Source organism: Gymnoscopelus microlampas (genome assembly GCF_963454915.1).
Source record: "Gymnoscopelus microlampas genome assembly, chromosome: 6".
NCBI lineage: Eukaryota > Metazoa > Chordata > Actinopteri > Myctophiformes > Myctophidae > Gymnoscopelus > Gymnoscopelus microlampas.
Window position 1 is genome coordinate 27,478,169 of NC_139943.1, and position 22,752 is coordinate 27,500,920.

At 42.0% G+C, this 22,752-nt stretch overlaps 1 protein-coding gene across 1 annotated transcript; it reads right to left on the bottom strand.

Annotated features, from left to right (window-relative positions):
• Positions 1-309: 309 nt before the first annotated feature.
• st3gal2 (ST3 beta-galactoside alpha-2,3-sialyltransferase 2) lies at positions 310-22,699 on the bottom strand (the record flags this gene model as incomplete). The annotated part of the gene is made up of 8 exons (XM_084059517.1): positions 310-4,131; positions 4,972-5,091; positions 6,619-6,664; positions 7,093-7,272; positions 14,185-14,318; positions 15,241-15,300; positions 22,150-22,651; positions 22,683-22,699. 8 exons carry the CDS (start codon positions 22,697-22,699, stop codon positions 3,958-3,960), a joined length of 1,233 nt encoding a protein of 410 aa, XP_083915643.1. The 3' UTR covers positions 310-3,957.
• Positions 22,700-22,752: the final 53 nt, after the last annotated feature.

Below are 22,752 nucleotides of genomic sequence, written 5' to 3' on the forward strand. Positions count from 1 at the left end.
CCTTTCACATTGTACTCTGTTTTGTGGTACCCAGTTAAGTATAAACGTCTCAAAAATATATAGATATATTTAGTAGCAAATGGCCTAGCACTAATTCATAACGAGTCACATTGCATTCTGAGGTTTCATCCCCTTCATGCGCCTACAGCTTGCTGTGTGTGGATAACAATGTTTGTGTACAAAGCAGTAAGAAGTATTTGAGACAACTGTACTTCTTGTGAAAGAAATATGTTTGTATCTGTGTATGTATCTGTGTGTTGGTGTGTACAACTCAGAAGGCAGTCAAGGCACAGCTCTCAGCCAGGCCGAGGTGTGTGTGTGTGTGTGTGTGTGTGTGTGTGTGTGTGTGTGTGTGTGTGTGTGTGTGTGTGTGTGTGTGTGTGTGTGTGTGTGTGTGTGTGTGTGTGTGTGTGTGTGTGTGTGTGTGTGTGTGTGTGTGTGTGTGTGTGCGTGCGTGCGTGCGTGCGTGCGTGCGTGCGTGTGTGTGCACGCGCACGTGTGTGTGTGTTTCTGCAGACTAAGAAAAAGCTAAGGTAGCAGGTGTGTGTTGCTGATGGGGCAAGCTGTAGGAGAACTGCGTCCAGAAGCAGGACAAGGCACAAAAGCATGACTTTACGTGTGTGTGTGTGTGTGTGTGTGTGTGTGTGTGTGTGTGTGTGAGAGAGAGAGAGAGAGATATGACACAATCTATATACATAACTGGAGTCAGCCAGTCTGATTTTCAAAATGAGTCCAGCTCAATGCAGAAGCATCCTATAAATGCCATTATGTGCAAAACAAGATACAAAATATTGAAAGCAGATGAAATACAGTGACGATTATGTTAAGGGTCAACGTGTAGTTATACAATATACTGTAGATAATACAATATTACACATCCTGATGGAGCTGATCTGAACAGTGGAAATACATATCTCTTCATCACCTATAGGCACCAGTAGGACCCATTACTGTTGGCTGCCATTCAAACATCAAGTCCAGTCATTTGAATGTATGTGTTTGTCTACTCAATTATTTAGCAGGATTGTTAGCCAGCTAAAATCATGGTTAAAAACAGAAGCAAAAACTATTAAATCATTGTTAATAACAACAGCCTCCTAATGTTATGTGGTTGTATCCCTGTAGGTCTCACCTTTAGTAATGACTCATGTAATTACGATGTGCTTCAAACTAGACATTTTGATGATGCTATTTCACAACACCAATGCTCATGTTTCCTCTAGCACAGCCGTTCTCAACCTTTTCTGGATCAAAGCCCACTTGAAAATCATGAAAGCGTTTGCGGCCCACCCATCTGACCACTGAACATGAACTGTGTGCATTTTATTTTCAGAGCATGTTTATTTTAATGATCAATTCTATTCTGGCTTGTATCAATGGAACTAACAAAATACATACAGTACTGTAGTTCTTATTGGTATCACTATGGAAACAATTCTTTTCAAGGGTTTCAAGAAAATAAATTATTTGTATAAATGTTTTATATTATGATTTAAATCTTAGAGTGTTGCCAATTATTTGGGGGCCCACTTGCAGTACCAAGCGTCTTTGGGTACTTACAAAAGCTCTACAGTAAATATATTTGAGATATTATTATTACCCTCACAGTCCACCAGTGCGCCCTAGCCCACAGGTTGAGAACCACTGCTCTAGCACTCTTGGCTCATAAACATTTTGTACTCAAACATTCCCTCTTTAGACCACAGATTTTAGACCACACAGCCTGATTGCTCATTCTTTTACACTTTTTAACATAGTCTTACAACACCATACACCACTATGACTTAGTGGCATACACAAAACAATAACACTTTTCATACTTTTAAGACCTTCATAGGCATTTTGTTTACTCCACTTATAGTAACACTTGCTTATAAGCCACAAGCATGCTCTTCTTGAACAACTCTCATGCCCTTTTCGGATGGATTTACAACTGACACTCAAAGCGAATTTTTTATTTTCATGTTTTCCCTCTACTTGTGTGAAACTGTGTGATTCCATCATGAATGTCTTTTGTGTCTAAGTGAAAATGTAAGTAGCTGATTTAAGTGCACTAGGTATTGGTTTGGTGATTTTAAACAAACACTGTGGGTCACATGTATCTTTTTGTAATTACATAACTACAGAATAGAAAGAAAAAATCCTGATCTGAGCAACAAGTGTAAATCCAGAGTATGATAGTCTAGGCTTTAGGCTTAGAGCGGCATATCAAATCTTCACTCTACAAGTGGTAACGGTATAGTATGTTAGGAGTCATTCAATTTGCAGTTTTAGGGCTGCCAAAGAGAAATGCCCAAACTAAGTAGCTGGGTAAGCAAAGTTCAGGTTGAAGAGTGGCAAAAAGTAGAAGATGATGTTCCTCCTTTGGTTAGGTGTCTTTTATTTCCATCCATCTTAAAATACAGCAGCAAACCAGTCTCACGTCCAAGCTTGATCAGGCACTCTATTCTCTCCTGTCTTCCTCTGTCATAACCTTGCCAGACCACACAGTGACTGAATTCTGGTCCAGAAAACGGCATTCTCAGCTCAGACGTTTAACTGTGGATGTGGATCTGTGGGGGACGTGGTTGTATTGTTATATACCTGCGGTGAAGCCTTGGCAGCATCTGACAAGGGATCCCAGGAGAGGGAATCTTGGCCTTGTTACACAGTCTTAGGCAGCCGGATAGACTCTGACAGGATGCAGAAATGTGGTAGGGTTTGGCTCTACTGGTGGCTGAGACGCCAGCTAGGGTTGCAGTTAGCCTCCTGCAAGTGAAAACAGCCAGGGCAAGAGTGTTTCTGTGGCACCGTGCAGAATACTGAATAGAGCAGAGGATAAAGACCAGCGTGGGCAAAGACCTCTATTTGACAAACCAGTACAGTTGCACAAAGAATGTCATTGTTTGGAGCCTTTATTATCTCAACTTTTACGTTTTGATAAAACAAAACAAAAAAGTTACATTTGTGTTGATCTTGCACAACTCTTTCTTTGTCCAGGGCAAAGTACCTGCAAGGGATTTGCGAAATAATGCATAGGCAGGGGAGGGAAGGGGAGCTTCAGCCCTGACCTTATGTGCCCAACTGCCCATACTGTATGTTTGCAGATTTTCAGTTCATCCAGTCCCTGCTGCTCACCAACATCCACAACTCCAGCTTAGATTTTAATGATGCCATTTTCATAGTCTGCCATTCACACATTCCACATGACTGTAAAACAATGGCCTGACTGCTGATCCAGCACCTGCTTTCTGTGTCCTTTTCAGTATGTAGTGTTTTCCTCTGTGTATTGATTTCCTTTGGAGGGCCTGCTGGCAATGCTGCTATTAATGTATCAAGATGCGATATCCTTGGTGTGAGCAAGCCAGTGTAGCAGTATAGCTACCTACCTTCAGTTCAGTTGCTCATAGCACGCCGCTCTTTAGTGGTTTCAGTGCATTCCTCAGTTAAAACGAGGCAGTGTGGTGATTTTTCCTCCCCCTGCCAAAACGATAACCACCTAGGTTATCGTTTTAGCACTCCTGAATGGAGATAATTTTAATTGCTGATTTATAGATCTATTCACCAGGCCTCCCTCCACCTTTTTTCCAGACTTTTATGTCCCACAGTAATGAAAGACATTTGGAACAGCTGTTTTCAATTTTTGTGGCTCCAAAAGTGTATTCTCCCATCAAAGCTGTGGCTGTTAGACTCTTCCCCAGGTAAGATAATTAGGGATCTCTCTGCTGTAACACCTTTTCACTACCAGTTGAACATTTAAAAGATACAACTTCTCTTTCGCTTGGCACAGATTCCATTTATGCAGCAGCAGTTTGTATTGCTCCTCTCTCCACTTAATTTCTTTACTTAGGTTCACAAACTGCTGCAAAGTGAAAGGAAGAATATACAATGCACTCTAAGCCGCATCTACTGTATAGCATCCCAGAGCCAAGCCAGCATTCTAACATGAAATCTAAGGTATTTGAGGTGACGTGTTGGCTACTTTCCACGGAATACAGTGATTTTGCCAGCCTTCGCCAAACGCTGGATGATTTGGGCTTCGTAGTCTGCATCGTGGACGCCAGTTATGCGGAACTCTCCAGAGTAGCGGTTCTGCTCCCAGTAGTGGTGCCAGTTACCCCGACTGTCTGCCCCGAAACCAAACACATTCACCTACAGAAGCAGGATGGAAAGGAGAAAATTAGGTCGAGATGAGCGCGATGTGTTTGTGTGTGTGCGTGCAAATGAGTATTCATGCATTATTGTGTAACAGCAAAAAAGTATGGACAGATGTGTGAATGAAAGAAATAAAGAGAAATCATTCTTCAATATTATTATGTTTTTATTATCTCCACCAGGCCGAAGGCAACTTTTTTATTTTAAGAATTATGTTTTTTCCCTGTCTGAGTGTCCTCAGCTAATCTCGCAAACCACTGGGGCGATCAGCAGCAAATTTCAGGCGCATGCTGCCAGTATGCCATGGAATTAAAATCCTGAATACTTTTCACAAGTATATGGCGACCATAGATGAATGGTAGAAAAGCTCCTATTGCTCACTCTGCACCCACTAATTAATTTAATAGCACCCACTGCTCGTAATAGTTAGGATGGGTAAACGCAGTGGACAAATTTCAAGTGTCTCAAAATGTACAGTGACAAATAATGTATTATTATTATTATTATTGAATGAATATTTTTTCACATTTTGTGAATGTTCTAGTTTCTAGAACTTTCCAGTTGTTTTTGCTTTGGCTACACAGGTACGGAAGTACTTAAACACTTCATCCCACATTCAGCAACAATAGCAGATCTACAAGCTCACAGCACACGCGTTATGAGCTTTTATTCTTTATATATTTTTATTTTTTCTATTTTTGGCAAAGCGATCGAGGGGAAAGTGGGTCAGGTATAGACCCCTGGGGTACTCCGGTCAAGTAAATAGGGTTTAATCAGTTAATGCAGATAAAGCTCAACTAATTGAATTGAACCGAGACAAACTGAAGTGTTACTAACCTCGTCACAGACGTGCAAAGCAAAGAACAACACCAGCATGCCAGTGGAGGGGTAACGTCCATGATGTTTGGTCCAGTGATCATGGATGTACTTGAAAAATGCTGGGTTGAAGATCTGGACCTGGATGGAATACACAAACACAGACACACAAACATATAATAACTGGTATTTACAATATGTTTTAATCTGAGCTATGCAGAGCCAAATTTGGGTAATTATGAATTAGCATTTCAATTTATCTCAAACTGTGCCCCAGCAGAGCTAGGGAATTCATTCTAATCTCACCAGTGGGAAAGTTTCTTTCTCCGTACCTACACCCCCACCCCACCCACCATAGATTCTATGTTTGTTAAACCAATTGCAGGCATTCCAAAAGGCCATTACTCAGCTGGCTAGAAGATATGATTGATAACTACTCCTTAAAGGACCACTCCCCCCATTTTCAACCAATCTTCATATAATTGGTCTTCACTAATGCCCTTTTTTTGTTTACATGCTCTGTGTCTCAGAGAACGGTTGTGGACAGTTTAGAAATATGCCTACCAGTGATATCTACTGTATAGGCAGGTTTGGTCATTTCAAATAAGATTTAAAACATTTTTTGTATTAATTCAACAACAATGGTTTCTATTTTCCGCATGTAGATTTTACAAGGGTTTTGTTACTTTAAATTGAATGTTATCACTGGACTACTAGACTAAAATATGTAACCTCAACAACTTCAAACCTTCAAGTAATTACAAAATGTATTCGCTTCCGTATTACTTGAGTAATACTGAGTCCTTGACTAATAGGTTTTCTATAGGGATGTCCGATATTATCGGCCTCCCGATATTATCGGCCGATATTAGCATAAAAATTGATATCGGGAAAATATCGGTATCGGTTTTTGAAAAAAAAATTTTTTTTTTTTTTTTTTTTTTTTTTTTTTGCTTTATAAATAAGTTACAGGAGTTCTTACTGTATATGGTGTGTGTGATATGAAATTTGAGCTTACCCTAATCACAATAATCCCCGCATATATCGGTATCGGTTGATATCGGTATCGGTAATTAAGAGTTGGACAATATCGGTATATCGGTTATCGGTAAAAAAGCCAATATCGGACAACCCTAGTTTTCTACATGGCACTGGTGCTGGTGGATTAAATCTTTTTGGGGGGTTTGTTCCAGTGACGTTTTCAACTTTTAAACAGGCCAAATCTATTGGTGGCAGAGATTAGTTTGGGTATATTTATTTTCATGGATTAAAAAGCAAGCAGAGGAGTGTTTAAAAACAAAGGGAGGGATTAAAATCCTTCATGAACTAGAGGGAACAGATGATATGATTTCAGCAAAGCAGGGAGTATTTTCTGCATCTTTTTCGGCAAGACTTCTCAAATTAATCTGTGCCCGCAACTGCATTAAAAAACAATGATAATGTACTGTAATCAATGACTTTCTGGAGCAAATATTACCCAAAGCAGTAGAATACCTTGTTTAAAAGTACATTTTGGACACCCTCTCTAATCGCAATGAACTGTAGCCTCTACAATTTGAAAATTGCAGTAGTTCATATCGTGATTTGTATTTTTTGACTAACTGTTTAGCCGTAGAAGTACATATACAAAATATAGTATGTATTGCATACAGTAGGTATACATTATACCTTGTCTTTGTCCACACGGAGAAACTGCTTCACCGGAGCATAGGTACTGAGAGAGGAAAAGTGAGATAGGGAGAGGGAGAAGGTAACAGAGAGAGAGGGAGAGAGAGAGAGAGAGAGAGAGGCATTGAGCCAGTACTCTATGTGATTGCTGTGTGGTTGTAAATTTAAACTGAATGAGGGATGACTGACTGTTCCCGCTGTCTGGTTCCCTGGGTTCTCGGAGCTAAGCATCAATCAAACAACTGCTTATGCATGCTTTTCTGTGACTTATATGTCTGAAAGAATGCGTGCCCAAATGTTTCTTCACTGGTGCTTGAATGTACGACATGTTTCCTAATCGTATGCTTTTACTGGTACCATGTTTATCCCTTCACAATAGTGTGCGTGTGCCTTGAATGTGTCTTTTTTTTGGTATGCATTATACAGTATATCTACATGCTCGCTGCCCATGTCCGTGTCGGTGTGTTCTCTCACAATCGAATCTGGCCAGTGGACAGGGCACTGGTGATCCAGAGCAGATCCAGCGTTTTAAAAGGAACAAGGACAAAGCTGACATTGGCTGCCAGGTTCTTGGCGCTCTCCGGATACATGAAGTGGTGTGTTGTATGGCTGCCCACGTCCTCCTCATAGCCTACTGTAGGGGCCAGGTTTATCCTACGAGAGAGACAGAGAGATTATGAACCACAGATACTGTACATGTAGTTAGTAGGTAGAGTGATAGGCATACATACATACATACATACATACATACATACATACATACATACATACAGGTAATTAATTCATACTGTAGCTTGATACAAACATGTTTATTTGTAGTACTTGTATATGAAGTATATTTAAAAACAGGAGCAGAGGAACAGACAGGCGTAGTTGGTCAGAGAATCTAAGAGGCCTGGAGGTGAAATACACTGGAATAAGGGCAAAGGAGGTTAGAAATATATTTTGATGCCAATCCAGTAGTGCTTTGAAAATAAGAACTATATACTCAATTCTGTATTTGACAGCAGAGAAGAGGGGGACATGTGGTCCCTCTTCCTAGTGCCAGTCAGGGGCCAAGAAGCACCATTCTGGTCTTGATCTAACAGCAGCCGAGATAGAGACCACTGACTGACAGATCAATATCAGTATGAACAGGGTGACTGACAAATGGACAAATGCAAAGAGTCAGAGAAACAGAACACCGAGCCAGACCAAAGAGATGAGATACTGCCTATACAGGTCTTCAATACAAACACAATGCCCCTGCTGCTTTCATTGCACGCACGCACGCACGCACGCACGCACGCACGCACGCACACACACACACACACACACACACACACACACACACACACACACACACACAGGTTTAGACAACTCCTAGCTGCTGACTTGTCCTCCCTCTTTCTCCCTGTTGTTCTCTTTTGCAGCCCTGCCCTCATCAAATCTCTGCATTCCTTTAGTAGACAATAGTAATGATGTCTTTGATAGCTTGTTAATCTTTGTAAGTCTCTTCAGTGATGATCTTTGTCAGTGTAGCTGTAATTAGTCTGTTTTTTTCTTTTCTAAATTATTGGCCCTCATTCACCTACCGTTCTTAAGAAGAAATGGCATCTTAAAAGTTAAAACCCCACCCACTTGCGCAGTAAGTACCCAAGAGGATTCTGACATTATTGACATAATTTATTTTAGGGAAGAACAGGATTTATGAACACTCAAGAGCACACTTAAGTACATTTGAGTGTTGACATGTTTGTGCAAAATAATTGGCTGTGTTTTCTTCAATTCTACAGTTGAATAATATAGGATTTAAATAACTATATGTTTATCATTTATAATATTTTCTTATAATATATAATAATAATATAATTATTTTCAATATTTTACAAAGCATTATGATCTTTTAAAATAAATAAACACTACATTAACACAGTTCACCATCAATTATTTTAATGGGGCCATCCTGCAGCAGCACTGTACCTCCATATGTTCAATTGGCCCATGTCTGTTCCCACATGTGGTCATAGACATCCAAGTCACGTTATTTATAGACACAAAGTAGGCCTACTTCTGCACTTACTGCTGCTGTAAGAAGTTGCAGATCAGGCCCTGAGGAGAGAGCTTATCTTCCAGGACCATGCAGATATATTTGAAGAGAGTAAAGAGTACCTCTTTAGGCTACCAAGAGCTGTCCTCATAGAGCTTTATAGCAATAGTTTTGGAGCCAGCACTGCAGAGCCATCCAGAATGGTCTAAACCTGTACTTTCCACCTTGGGCTTTTTAGCCACTGGGACATTTCAGAGGGTGCTAGGAGACAGTCCAGGCATACCAAAGGCATCCATCGGCCACGCTCTCCTGTGAGTCGTGGATGGAATAACTCAACTAGCCACACAATACATAGAATTCCCCAATACAGCAGCAGAACAGGTCCCAGTCAACAGAGGTTTCCATTCCAGTACTGGTCTACTCAACACGCACGTGCACATTAAGGCACCCTATTCAGATCCGTTCCCGTATCTCAACCGCGAGCAAAACCACTCCATAAATGGCACTCTGAGATTCCTTGTGAATGAAAAGTGCATTACAAATAAAATTAATTATTATATATTATTATTATAAATGTACCACTCGTGCGACCCCCAGAACCACCTTCTGAGTGCTATTTCTTGCTTTCCAGGAGGTTGATTGATTGATTGAATACTTTATTAGTCAGAAATGTAAACAACACAAGGTACAGTCAGACATTAAGGCTAAAAGGATAACACAAAAAAGTCCTGGGGACTCGTTTCCATTGTGGTCCTACGTATTCAACCATCAACATAAAAAATAACACAATAATACATGTCATCAACACATACAAAACACTATATGTCCAAAGGAGAAAATGAAAAAAACGTCAGCCGTGAACGACACCTCCTTTCTATGGGAAATTGCATTGTGGTCTCCTGATAGATGCTTTTTCAGGCTAGTTTTGAAAGAAACCAGTGATTTACATCGTGCAACTCTTAAACGCTTACATTTTACAAAACAGTTTTTCCAAACCCGTTCAATGAGCCGTGCGTATCCAGCAGCTCCTTGTTCAAGGCACATAAAAGGAGCTGCTGGAGACGCACAGCTCATTCGTACACATCCTTTAGTAATTATACATTCTAGCAACAGTGGGCTTCTATTTCTACAATAGCTCGTTTTATTAGGAGATCGAGGATCTGTCCTGGCCCCCTGGTTAATGATACCCCTCAGCAGGAGGTGTCCTTCAATCAGCAGCATGGACGTACTTCACCATCAGCGCACCATTGGCATCTTAAAAGGACACTGAATGTGTTTAGAAACAGCAGGTGGCAATCTGCTTTACAAAACAGGGAAGGTGTGGGCGGATAAAGAGAAAAGCTGAAAAGGAGTTTTGCATTTTATCATCTTTGGGCATCTTTTCATAATTTTAGGTTTGTGGGATATTGATGGCCTGGCCTCGCATGGTGTACCACTTCTGCCTCAGACACAACAAGTCTGACAGCAATTAATAACAATAATTGTTTATAAATAATGTAGCTTTAAATTAATCTGACTTTTACATTGTGATAAAAAAGAAATTGGTTATTTTTTAAGTAGCGCTTTTTAAACACATGTTGAAGAAGAGAACAGCAGTTATTCACAAACATAATCACCTGCCTTTAGGTTTTACAGACTGGTGTTGATGTGTCACATGGTCCATGGTACAGCTGAATGCTTTAGATAAAATGTACCATCAAATAAAACAGCTTCATGTCTGATTCTGAGATAGAAGATGGCCTAGCAGATTAAACCACTGACCGAGTGTGCTATCTCTCCAATAATGGCCCCTATGCGCTGGCTCAAATAACTCTGAGCAAAGCCTGTCCCCCTCCAGTGGTCAGTATCTCTCTTCTCTGTTTGGCAAAATACTGTATTATTTTGGCCTCAGATTTGACATCAAACTATTTTTTACAGTGTGGTGCTGAAGGGGCCGTCCATCTAGAACAGGGTCTGTCTGTATCTCTGTCCCCACAAAATGACAAAAGTAGACCACAGCGAACCACACAGCTCAGCTGACGCTGCTATGCAGACCAACAGATCTATTTTGTGGATTGGCAGGATGTTTACCTAATTGGGATAAATAGCCATGTGCTTTCAATTTACAAGGACAAATTATTAGAACTGAGTGAATGTGAACAATTCTGCAGTTTATTCTGCAGACTTTTCTTCAGACATTTCTCAAGAACAATTTGAATGAAAAACTATTGGTGAATGAGGCCCATTGTTGTAAGTGCTAATAGTCTGGTAGACCATCATTTTTGGGTATTATTTATTTCTGTGAGTTTTGTCCTTGCTTTGTTGATTGATTGATTAATTAATTGATTGATTGATTGAATACTTTATTAGAAGTTTGCAGAAAAAAGCACATGAATTGATTGAGTTGATTTCCATAGTCTGCGAGTGTTTGTAATGTTGTTTTAATTTTTGTTTAGTTTATGCCTAGTGTATAGACCAAAAATACCAAAAAAACAACAACATTGTGGGTAGGGATTGGGTGAGGAATAAGTAAATGGAACCGTTAAATCCATTAACTCCGAGTTAAATGTTTAAATTAACATATAAACAGTATGTATGTAATGTATGTAGTGGACAAGGACTAGGATGGCCGAATCTCACCCTTAAGGCAGTTTCAGACGGGGAGCGATTGACGCGCCTCAGTAATTCATTTTCAATGAGAGGCGGGCGATTATTTGGGACGCGCAGAGAAGTTGAAGGGTGGAGCGGCATGGTCCCGTTTAAATTCTCACGCTCGTTTCATGCACACGCTGGTGGGCGACAAGAGCTGGATTGTGGTCAGCTTTTTTTCCACGCTACGCGCAGGAGGACAAAACAACAATGATGGCGGCGCGATCCCCGCTGATCCAAGCTAGATCCAGATATGCAGCGCCGTACTTGTACATGATCACTGGCCCCTGTCAAATGTAATGTATGCTTCCCTTTCTCTTTCCTCTCATCTGTTACTGAATCCAAATGTCAACACTCGAGACTAGCGGACGTTGACTGATATCAAGTCTGCAAGGGCACAATTTTGCTAATGAGACAGGACTTCAGACCTCACTTTTTGCAGAGGATATGACCAGTGACAAGATCTGCCACAGCAAGCAACAATATTTTCCACTTAGTTAGATGAAATCCGATGTTTGTTCAAGTGACCCCTGCATATTATATATATTAACATGCAAATAACCATGTCAAGAAATTATTAGGCCAATTATGTATGAGTGCAATATCAAAACCTACTACATCAATACAATTATAAACAAAGTAAACAAGATTAAAAGTCTAAAAACCCTGCTAGCAGCCCCTAGAGTCCATGCAGTACCATAGGGTTCCATTTACAGTACCCATGTTGTTCTTTGCTATTTTACATCTGAGATGTGCCTACAGATTATGTTGACATTTTGGCCTGTGGGTGTCACCAAATCATCAGGGTTCATCTGCAGGGGAACACAGAAGTGCACAGCAAATTCCATGACAATCCAGCCAGTAGTCTATTGAGATAACTAGAGTTCAACTGATATGGCCATATATGGAGCTCTCTATCTGTCAGTCCTTCTCCCTTTTATGCCCATATATGGAGATCTCTGTATCTGTCAGATGTTTCTGTCAGTCCTTGAGGTTAGACAACACAGTCCATATTTGGCCATAGCTGCATTGGGAACTCCTTATATGGTTATGGCTGATCATGGTGACATGAGCTTGACGATGATCAGTCCGATTATCCATACAGTCCAAGGTTGTTATGACAGCTTGCCTATCCCGGCTGCATACTGTAGGCCTATACTGTATACTGGAGCCCTGAATTATAGGTGAAGTGAGTGGGCTCAGTCTGGTGGACAGGGACACCTGGCGATGCACACAACTTCACTCTTTACCGTGGTCGGTCTGTACGTTGTCCAGAAACACTATAATAAAGTAATGCGACCACAGGAAAAAATACATCACTGCCACTGCACTTTCGGATACGCAAGGCAAAGCCAAGAATCAACGCTGGGTTCGAGCAGCAGCAACAGGTCATTATTTCATTTGGTTGGCTTACTGTCTTTACTTGCAAGAAATGGCTCTGCTTAATTTTGATTACTTCACCGTTGCACCTCTCTCTGTGTGTGTGTGTGTGTGTGTGTGTGTGTGTGTGTGTGTGTGTGTGTGTGTGTGTGTGTGTCACTTCGAACTCACCAAATAAGCATTTGCACGCGCGTTCTCGCCAAACCTGGCACAAACTTTTTTTATGGCCACAAAGGAACAAAATCTTCACGTGCACGGCCAGTCAGACAGTGTGTGTTAGTCAGAGAGAGAGACAGACACTCCTTTATTTTGGAGTGCCGCTTCATCCACTTCGGTGGTCTTTGCTGTCTAAATAAGAAGGCATCCAGAGGAAGCGCACCTGCCTTTTTTTCTGTCTGTCTGTCTGTCTGTCTGTCTGTGGGTGTTTTTGTATCTGCCTGTGTTAGCGTACAGAACATTTAAATGTTCAAGAACATACGCGTGTGACTGTAACTATGTAGGGGTTTGACACATGCGCCCTCTACTGGGCAAAATCAGCGCCAACATCTGTGTAACTGGAAAAGGCTGATGAAATCTGCATCACACGATGGTCGGTGACGTAATATGTGTCACGATAGAGTAGTGCGCTATTGAGCAAAAATATGGGGCAAAGAACGAATGCAAATGTACACGATCCAAAGGCTACAGCCATGATCGATTTTAGCTACAACATAGCATAAATAATAGCAGAAACATAGCTACAACATAGCAGAAAAAATAATAATACCCAAACTCCGCCCCTTTGTCCCCCTTCGCTAATTGTAGTAAGAATATGTTGTTTGGGACCAAAGTGCTGGATGGACTGACATTGGCATCCTTCGAGCCACTAGCAGGGCTAAAAAATAAATAAATCAGTGTATGCAAATAAGTACACATTTAGACTATATGCATTGTGTATCACTTACATTAGAGGATGTTGTGGTTGTTTATCAGCCATTTGTCTTAGTTTTAGTATTGCTTACTTGATGTCTTTTATATTGTAAAATCTTTTTTGCAATGAACTTTGTTTGGGCAATCCTACTAACGTCTTGTGAAGACTGCACCAAAACAGGCATTCTGGAAGTCTGCATGAGCCCCCCTATATGGACTTGATGAACTGTAGAATTGGCCAGCCCTAGCTGCTCTACACTTTCTGCAAGTGCAGGGAATTGCAGACATTTGGATTCAGCATACATCTGTCCTCCTGCCTCTCCCTCTGCTATCTACCTCGCTGCTCCCCATTCACAGTTTCAATGTTTTCCTCCTCTTTTCAATCCTTCCCTTACAGTACTTCTGTATGTCACTTTGCAATTTGAGAGGGGGGGGGGGGGGGGGGGGCTTGCTCATTCTTGCCCTCTATCACTATTCACCATTCCTGCACATCCAGCCTCCACTCCACTTGAGTTTCTCCCTTCCTCTCTCACCGCTTCCTTCACTCTGAATCTAGACTTCACATCTCTTCCTCCGTCCCTCCACCAATACATCTATCCATTCACACCGCCATGTCACACCTCATGATATAGTTGTGTCCGTCTATCGTTGGTCCATATCCTGCTCCGCGGAGGTTTCCAGAGTTCCCCACCACGGCACAACGCAGGCAGCGGCCTGGATCCCACGACCCATAGGGGGACCGGCCCGGAATCACCTGTAAATAAGAGCAGTGACATCACATGACTGCTAGTTATACAAAGGCTAGGTTCAATCTTATCTGTTAGAGAGTGCCGATTTATTTACCCATCCAGACTCAAATGTGCATCTTCCTGGGCTATTGTTGAATGGTGTCTGTGTCCCTCGCTTCCTGATACTCTCTCACCTTTCCTTCTGTCTGTCTCAGTAATGAAACAATACCAACAGGGAATGCAGTGCCAACTTCCCTTCAAGAATGAAACAATATCAGCGGGGAATGCAGTGCCAAATTCCCCTTAAGAACAAATGTGAAAATGTCATAGTGGATGTGAACTACCTCTATATCTCTATTATAGGACATGTGATAGCCTGAGCTACTCTCTAACCTTTCCAAATGTCAGTCTCAGTGATGAAACGATGCCAGTTGGAAATGCAATGCCAACATCCCTTTAAGAATTAAACAACAATACCAGAGGGAATGCAGTACCAAATTCCTGTTGAGAATGAAACAATATCAGCAGGGAATGCAGTGCCAACTTCCCTTTAAGAACAAATGTGGAAATGTCCTAGTGGATGTGAACTACCTCTATAACTCTATTATAGTACATGTGATAGTCTGACCTTTAGCACAGTCCTAATAACACATCCTGCCCATAATAGTCCTACATTCTTCATGTTACCCTACAAGGGAAATAATTGATACTACTGATAATACTTCTGTCCTGGAGGCATTCCCCTGAGCTAAGCCGGGAGATTTGAAAAGAACATCTTTATGCAGAACCACTGTGCCATTTTTATAGAAAAGCTTGTGAGTCATTTTTTTTTAAAGGAAATGAGGTGGGTCACACTAATGAAGATTATCTTCTCTCTCTTCCCTAACAGCGAGTGAGGAAGTGCATAGGAAAAAAAGTCTTGCTAATATAAAATATATATCTACTCACCTGGAACAACCTCAGCAACACCTGCTGAATACTGTGCGGCTTGAACTGGGGCTGCAACATCTATGAGGAGATTGGGAAAGGGTTGGGGGTGTGTATGGGGGGGGGGGGGGGGGGTGCACAGAAGGAGGCAGGGTATTGTTAGGAAAGGTGCAGTCTCCTGCAGAGAATACATCTCACAACTCAACTTATGTGCCAACAAGTGTATGTACATGCATGTCTGAGTCTGAGACAGTATTACTTTCAGAATATAGCAGAATATATAGAGCTTTAAACTTTTAACAGAAAAACTAAACAAAACAACAACAAACATTTTTGTTAAAAAAGAAAATCACTTACACTACCTTTAAGGCAGTTAAATAAAGGATCAAAATAGAGAAAGAGGCCAGGAGAGGACAATTCTCGCCCGGCAAAGATTAATAAAAAGTTATGAAGACCTACAAAGACAAGCTGAACCAGCAAAACCTTTACTTGCAAGTTAAAAAAAATAATTTCCAGCCACGGTCAGGTACACCTGTGTATTATTCAGTTAAATGTGCTAAGTTCACCTGACATGCACCTGAGTTTATTTGCATACTGTGCAGGCCACCAGCCGTCCTCTGCTGCACACCTGTCATCATCCACAACTTTCAGATGTGTAAAAAAACTACTTTTATACTGGGAAGTGACAGCAGAGGACAGGAAGAGTCTCTCCTGGCTGGATGGGTTAAAATGGACAGCATAAACAGCTAGAGGAAGGGACGTGAAAAGACCGCAAGAGGGAGGAGAGGAGAGGCGAGAGAGTGAGACCAAAACAGAGTTAGAGAGAGAGAGTGAGTGAATGAGAGAAGGAGACAGATACAGTAGAGCTATAGAGAGTGAGTGAATGAGAGAGGGAGACAGACACAGTTGAGCTATAGAGAGTGAGTGAGACAGATAGCGATAGATAAGAGTAAGACACAAATTGAGTTAGAGAGACAGAGCGAGAGACAGAGGGAGAGATAGGGCCCTATTAAAATGATCTAAGGTACAAGGACTAAAGTGCATAGCACAAGTGCATTTGAGTGTGTCCAACCCCAGTTTCGCTAATTAAATGGTGCATAATTTGGGTTCAATATAAGGCGCAAAGTATCATCTCCCACTCCCTTTAAGAGCCAGCTTTGCCGGCTGTGTGTATTTGCGCATGTTCAGATGAATCACGCCTTCCTACGTCCTGTAATGTGTCCTAATTTAATTCCAAGACATCTGTGATATCTTGACATAACAACTTAATTATCACTCATGCTCATTCTCTTTATTTAAACCACAAATTAAAGCATGACATGGACGGAACATCTGTACAGCTCTGCATACTGTACAGTAATTCATCATAGTCCAAGAGACATCCATGACACATGACAATGTTAGGACAATAACTAGATTTATAACGATAATGACGTGAGCATCCACTAAACGATGATTCTGTAATCAGTGGCTGTGTCGGAGCTCCAACATGGATTTTGATGACCTGTTACTGTATGCTGTGTTTCACAGAGACAGATGAAGAAAAGCAGGTCTTTGAACATATTTCTTTGATCATAATTTCTATCAGCGACAAAGAGTAAAAAAAGGCATATTTTGACATTTTAGACACGCAGTTATGAGATTCCCCATTCTTGCCAAAATGATGACACTGTCTGTGAGCCCACGTTTTCTAAATCTGGGCACAGACAAGCGCTTAACTGTGTCAACATGCGTTCCTGCTGTTGAAAATTGGCAAATCGCATTTTCTTCTTGGATCTTGGTTTTGACTGTAAGAGGGACAGCTCTGAGCTGCAAAGAGAATGGGCGACATGGTCGATGACAACATGTTTTATTTACTTTCGTGTTTTTACATGAGCGCCTGCAAACAAAAGAAAATGCACATACTGTACATGCACAAATATACGTGCACGCACGCACGCACGCATTTCTATCAAGACACAGGTAGCCTCTTAAAAAGCACAGTTCTCTCCATCAAACCTTTTTGTTTTTTCTTTTGTTCCTTCTATTGTCTTCTACACGGCAGTCTCTCTCTCTGTTACCACTGCATTCCACCCACCACTGGCCTTAATTCTGTTTTCCCAACACAGGCCCTCTCATTCGCTTTCATTTTCATTTACACGCTTCCTCTCCCTCACACATGTACAATGCCCCCCACACACTTTTATCATTCCTCTCTGTCTCTCCACCATACCCTCCTCTCCAGGATGCGTATCGTCACTGTCGGGAAGAATCTCCATAATTCTGCTTTTTATGTTTTTTTTCACACATTAACGCCCTACTTCGTCATACAAAGAGTATCACACAAGGAGTGAAAATAGCCGATCTACAAGATCACAAAGCGTCTTGTAGACCTGCTATTTTCACTATTTTAAAATGTTTTTAAAATAATAATGAAAAAGGAACGGTTTCGGACATACAAGGTTTCCATCTGACAGCGACGATATGATCTAGCACTCTTCACCACCAGTGTTGATCAGAGGTCTCTCTAAATCTCTCTCCTACTCCTCCCCCTCTGCACTCCTCTTTTCTCTCTCTCTCTCTCTCTCACTCACTCTCTCTCTCTCTCTCTCTCTCTCTCTCTCTCTCTCTCTCTCTCTCTCTCTCTCTCTCTCTCTTGCTTGCTAATGGCTGCTTCTCTTTTGGCATCTCTTTCCATTTCCCTTTACCCTTCTCTGTCCACCTCCTCCACCTTGTCCCCGATCTCCTCCCCCATGTCCCCTTCTCTCCCTCCTGCACATTCATACCTTTTCCTCCTCTTTCCGTTTCTCTTTCCCTCACAGTGTTCCCTCTTTCTCTCTCTCAACATCTCTCTTCTTTTCTCTTCTTTTGCCTATACCTTTCCATCTCCCTCTCCCTCTCCTTCCTCCTGCTCTCTCTCTCTCTCTCTCTCTCTCTCTCTCTCTCTCTCTCTCTCTGCTAGATGCCAGTGCCAGGCTGGCACAGTGCATCACTGTTGTTCGGGGGCTACTAATTCTTGGCAGATGTTTCAGTGGGCAGCGATGCCAAACGTTTCCCCCTCTCTCAGCTGCCTTTTGCTTCCTAAATTACAGACTGCGTGGGACATACCTTAAATTAAATTCTGTCCTTTCCTACCGGGACCATTCTGTCTTTAAAACCTTTTTTGTTGTTGTTGCTTTGAGGCACCTGTAGCCTACGTAATAGTACATGCACTGCAATCCTGTATTTGACAGTTCCTTTCCGTTCTTTTTGAATGGCTGTTGGTTGTTTTGATAAGGCAAATGTGCTCTTTAAATGACCATTGGAAGAAACACATGGGTACATTTTTGAGAACGCATTGGAACATTTCTGCTAAATTCTGGCATTCCTGTATTTTTGTTAGTATTATTATTATTTAGCTGTTGTTAAATTAGTTGAATATTGATTAATTCACTTATTATCCTTTCTGAAATGCATTCTGTGCCTGTGACAATTGTCAGACAACTACAAAAATAACAGTAACTCAGTACTAAATCTAAACCCCGTGCAAAAAGGTGCTACGCACACCAGATCCTTATAATGGTGCTGGCTCACGGCAGAAAAATCTAAAGGTAAATTGTCAAAAGACAAAAAGTGGCCGCACACACCGTTATAACCAAAGTGCCAATTTATTAAAGGACGCAGAGTCAAAAATTACCAACGTTTCGGCACAAGTGCCTTCATCAGGGTATAACATATAACACATGGGTATAACACATATACCCTGATGAAGGCACTTGTGCCGAAACCTTGGTAATTTTTGACTCTGCATCCTTTAATAAATTGGCACTTTGGTTATAACGGTGTGTGTGGCCACTTTTTGTCTTTTGACAATTTACCTCTAAATCTAAACCCCCCCACAAAAACGAAAAATAATAATTCCTAAGCCACTGTTGATTAGACATCTCTGAATTCCAAAGCCTCTTAACACTATGCAGCTCTTTCTCTCTCCCTTGTTTCAGTGTACATGCTACATAATCACAGGCCTGGCTGGTGTTTCATTTGTAGAAGAAAATAGCTTTCGGAGGTTTGACTCTTGATGACCATCAAATAGCCAATAGCTCCTGATAGCAGTTATGTCCTGAATTGCTTTCTTACCGGTTCTCATTAGATGAAACCCAGAGATTAGGTGGTGGTTGGAATCACGTACATATGAGTTGAAGTGTCAAGTGCTGGTGAACGATGTATCCCTTCTCGTTCCCTACTCTTTCCTTCATTCGTTTTCATCTCCCCCTTCCATCCCTTCTTCCAAAGATACCTTTTTCTTATCATCCAATCCACACCACTTCCCAGGAGCTTGCTCAGCATTCAGCATGTGAATCATGTGAAAGGCCTATTGCCTAATGTTACATTCAGTATAACCAGGCTACATGCAGGCAGTGGAGCTGTGGATGTGACAGCCCCTGATATGATCACCAAGGCTAAGCAAAATGAGAAACAACGAGAATGCTGACTCAGTGGCTTTTCAGGGATCAGTATTATTTATTCTGCTTTCTTCATACCTTTAACCCATTTCCTCTCCTTTGTTACTCCATCTCTTCCCTTCTATCTTGTCGTTTCTTTCCCACTTGACCGTTGGTTCCCTTTCTTCCTTCTTGCCTCCTTGATCTCCTTCTCCCTCTTAAAACGTAACCCTAAATTTCATTGACTGGGGCCACCCAGGGGTCTAAACTTTTTTCCTCTACACCAAATGTCCTTGGCGAAAATAGCAGATCTGAAAGCTAGCTCCCGCATCGCAATGTGACCTAACAGCTTGTAGATCTTCTATTTTTGCCAAATGTGTGACCTATTTTGGCAAATGTTGGCCTAATATGACATGTCCAGAATAGCAATGCTTGGGTTCATGCGGTTAAGCTCTATACACTTTGTCGTATGGCGAATAGCAAAAACAGCTGATCTACAAACTCTCAACACTGGTAGATCAGCTATTTTTGAAATGTTTTTACAATATAATGTCATGCCCAAAATAGCGATGCCAGGGTTAAAGTTGTTAACTGTGCCCATTTCCGTTCCCGCCCTGACTCACCTTTCCTTCCATCTCTCCTTTCCCCATTCTTATCTTCTTTGTAAACCTCCAGTATTTCTATTCTTCTTCCTCCCTTTCTGTCTCCCCCCAACCACCCATGCATCATCTCACCTCACCTCCCTGTTGCAGTGTGACCTAATGGCTTGGCAGCTGTTGGTCTGTGTTAGCACTTTTCTACCATTATGGAGCTGGTCATTGGCTTCAGTGCTGGAAAGAAGTCCAGGCCAGTCGCTCAAGGACAGAACTATAGAACAGTGGTCACAGCACTCAGCACATGCATATAGGCTAAACACGCACACACACGCACAGCCACACGCACGCAAACACAAATACCGGTGTATAGTACGATGCACGCATACTGTATGCTGAGAATCATTCACAGGCATACAGCACATGCGTGTATGGAATCATTTAGTGCACAAACACTGTATTGCTCATTAATGAAAATGCTAAAAGAAGCTCATGGGTGCATGTATACTGTAATTAACACGCTCACCCACATGCACACACACACACACACACACACACACACACACACACACACACACACACACACACACACACACACACACACACACACACACACACACACACACACACACACACACACACACACACACACACACACAGTGTACTTTCATTAAGTGCTCTCTCTCTCTGATGACATGTTCAATATGGCTTCTCAGGCCACACTCAACATAAGCTAAGAAAACGCCCAGCAGCCCACTCTGCAAAATCCAACAGGCACAAGTACAGAAATACCATGGCATGTGACTGGCATATATTGGTCAGACCAGGGATGAAATGGGAAAGATGTAGAGGGTTGTGAGAGTGCTGTGACTATAGCATTCAGCCCAATCACGTTAGTGTGTGTCAAAAACCTTAAGGTTCTTGTTCACAAAAACAATGGTAACCGTGCCTAAAGTCTAATGTAGTGGTCGTAGTACAACAACAACAACAACAACAACAACAACAACAACAACAACAACAACACAGTAACACCTACTACTACTACTACTGCTGAATTTCAACATAGCAATTTCATGTAGTGTCAGTGATGAAGATTAAAGTAATAATATAATAGTAACATAATAATAATTTGCAATTGATTATGAGTTTGTGGTAATTGTATGGTAGCTCCCTTTCATGCAATAGATGTCTGTGTATTGTGAATATGGGTTGACACACGCAGTATCACATTTTATAGGATCACAACAGTAAGACAAATACAGAACTCAGATCAGTACTTGTTACTTGGTAAGGCTAAACGATGTTGTCATCATATTCAGTGAAATAATAAATATTCTTTACATTTCATTCTTTACATTGGTTTAAAGTATATACCCTTGGGTGAACACTTTTAATCAAATATTTGAATATACTATTTTTGCAGTAAGTGTACACATTGTTAGTTTAAAGCAGGGGTAGGCAACCTTAGGCACGGGTGCCAACATTGGCACAGGGGAGCGTAATCACTGGCACACTGGCATTAGTGTGTTTTCGGTTTAAAATAAAATATTTTAACAATGTAAATTAAGCTCCTCACATCTGTATGCAAATTGGATCCTGCACATAATTCTACATTGATTCAAACTCTGAACTCTGGTTAGGGAGTCTGGGAGATAGATGAGGTTATTGTTCTAATGAGTCTAATGATCATTACAATGTCCTGATGTGAATATTTCAAAAGAAGAAGTAGGAAAAAGGTTGTTTTATTTATAGACAATCAGAATTTGTTCGAAATATATATTTTTTATGTGGTGATGTAATTAAACGCAAATTTGAGAAGGCACACTGACTAAGAAAATAAAAACATGGCACTTCATGTCAAAAGGGTTGCTGTCCCCTGGTTTAAAGTGAACTTCCATACACATATGAATAGAAAACATATGATTGGGGTTACTTACCACCCACCAGTAGTAGACATCGGAGGGCAGTTGAATGTTGTCCCTGGTCCAGACAGGGGAGATGTCAGGGTCGTAGCTCTCATCAAACCACTCGGAAACCCCGGGGTCTCCGACACAGCGAGGGCAGGCACACGTCTTCTGTTGGGGACTCTCGGGCACGGACAGCCGGTGGGCGCCCGCATAGCTGGGCACCAGCTTCACCCGCCTTGACTCCTCCCACCCGGGGGGCTCCAAGTAGTTGAACCCGACGCCCCCGCGGAGCGAGATGGAGAAGAAGAGCGAGGTTAGGAAGACGAGCGCCAGCGAGCCTAGGAGGACCCAGACTCTCAGGGAACACCTCACTCCTCCCCCTCTCTCACTTCCTCTCTCTCCTCCTCCCCCGGCACCACCTCCTCCTCCTCCGGCTGCCCCGGCCGCCCCTCCACTCAGCCAGGGCCGGAGCTCTGAGAGCCGGCTGGCCGCCTTGGACGGCCCCCAGCCCCCCCACCACCAGGCCCAGCGCCTGTCCCGGTGCAGGGTGGAGGAAGGGATGCGGCCCCCCCATGGCCATGCCCCGACGCCTGGGCCTGCCACTGTCCCAAACCCACCCCTGCCTCCTCCCCT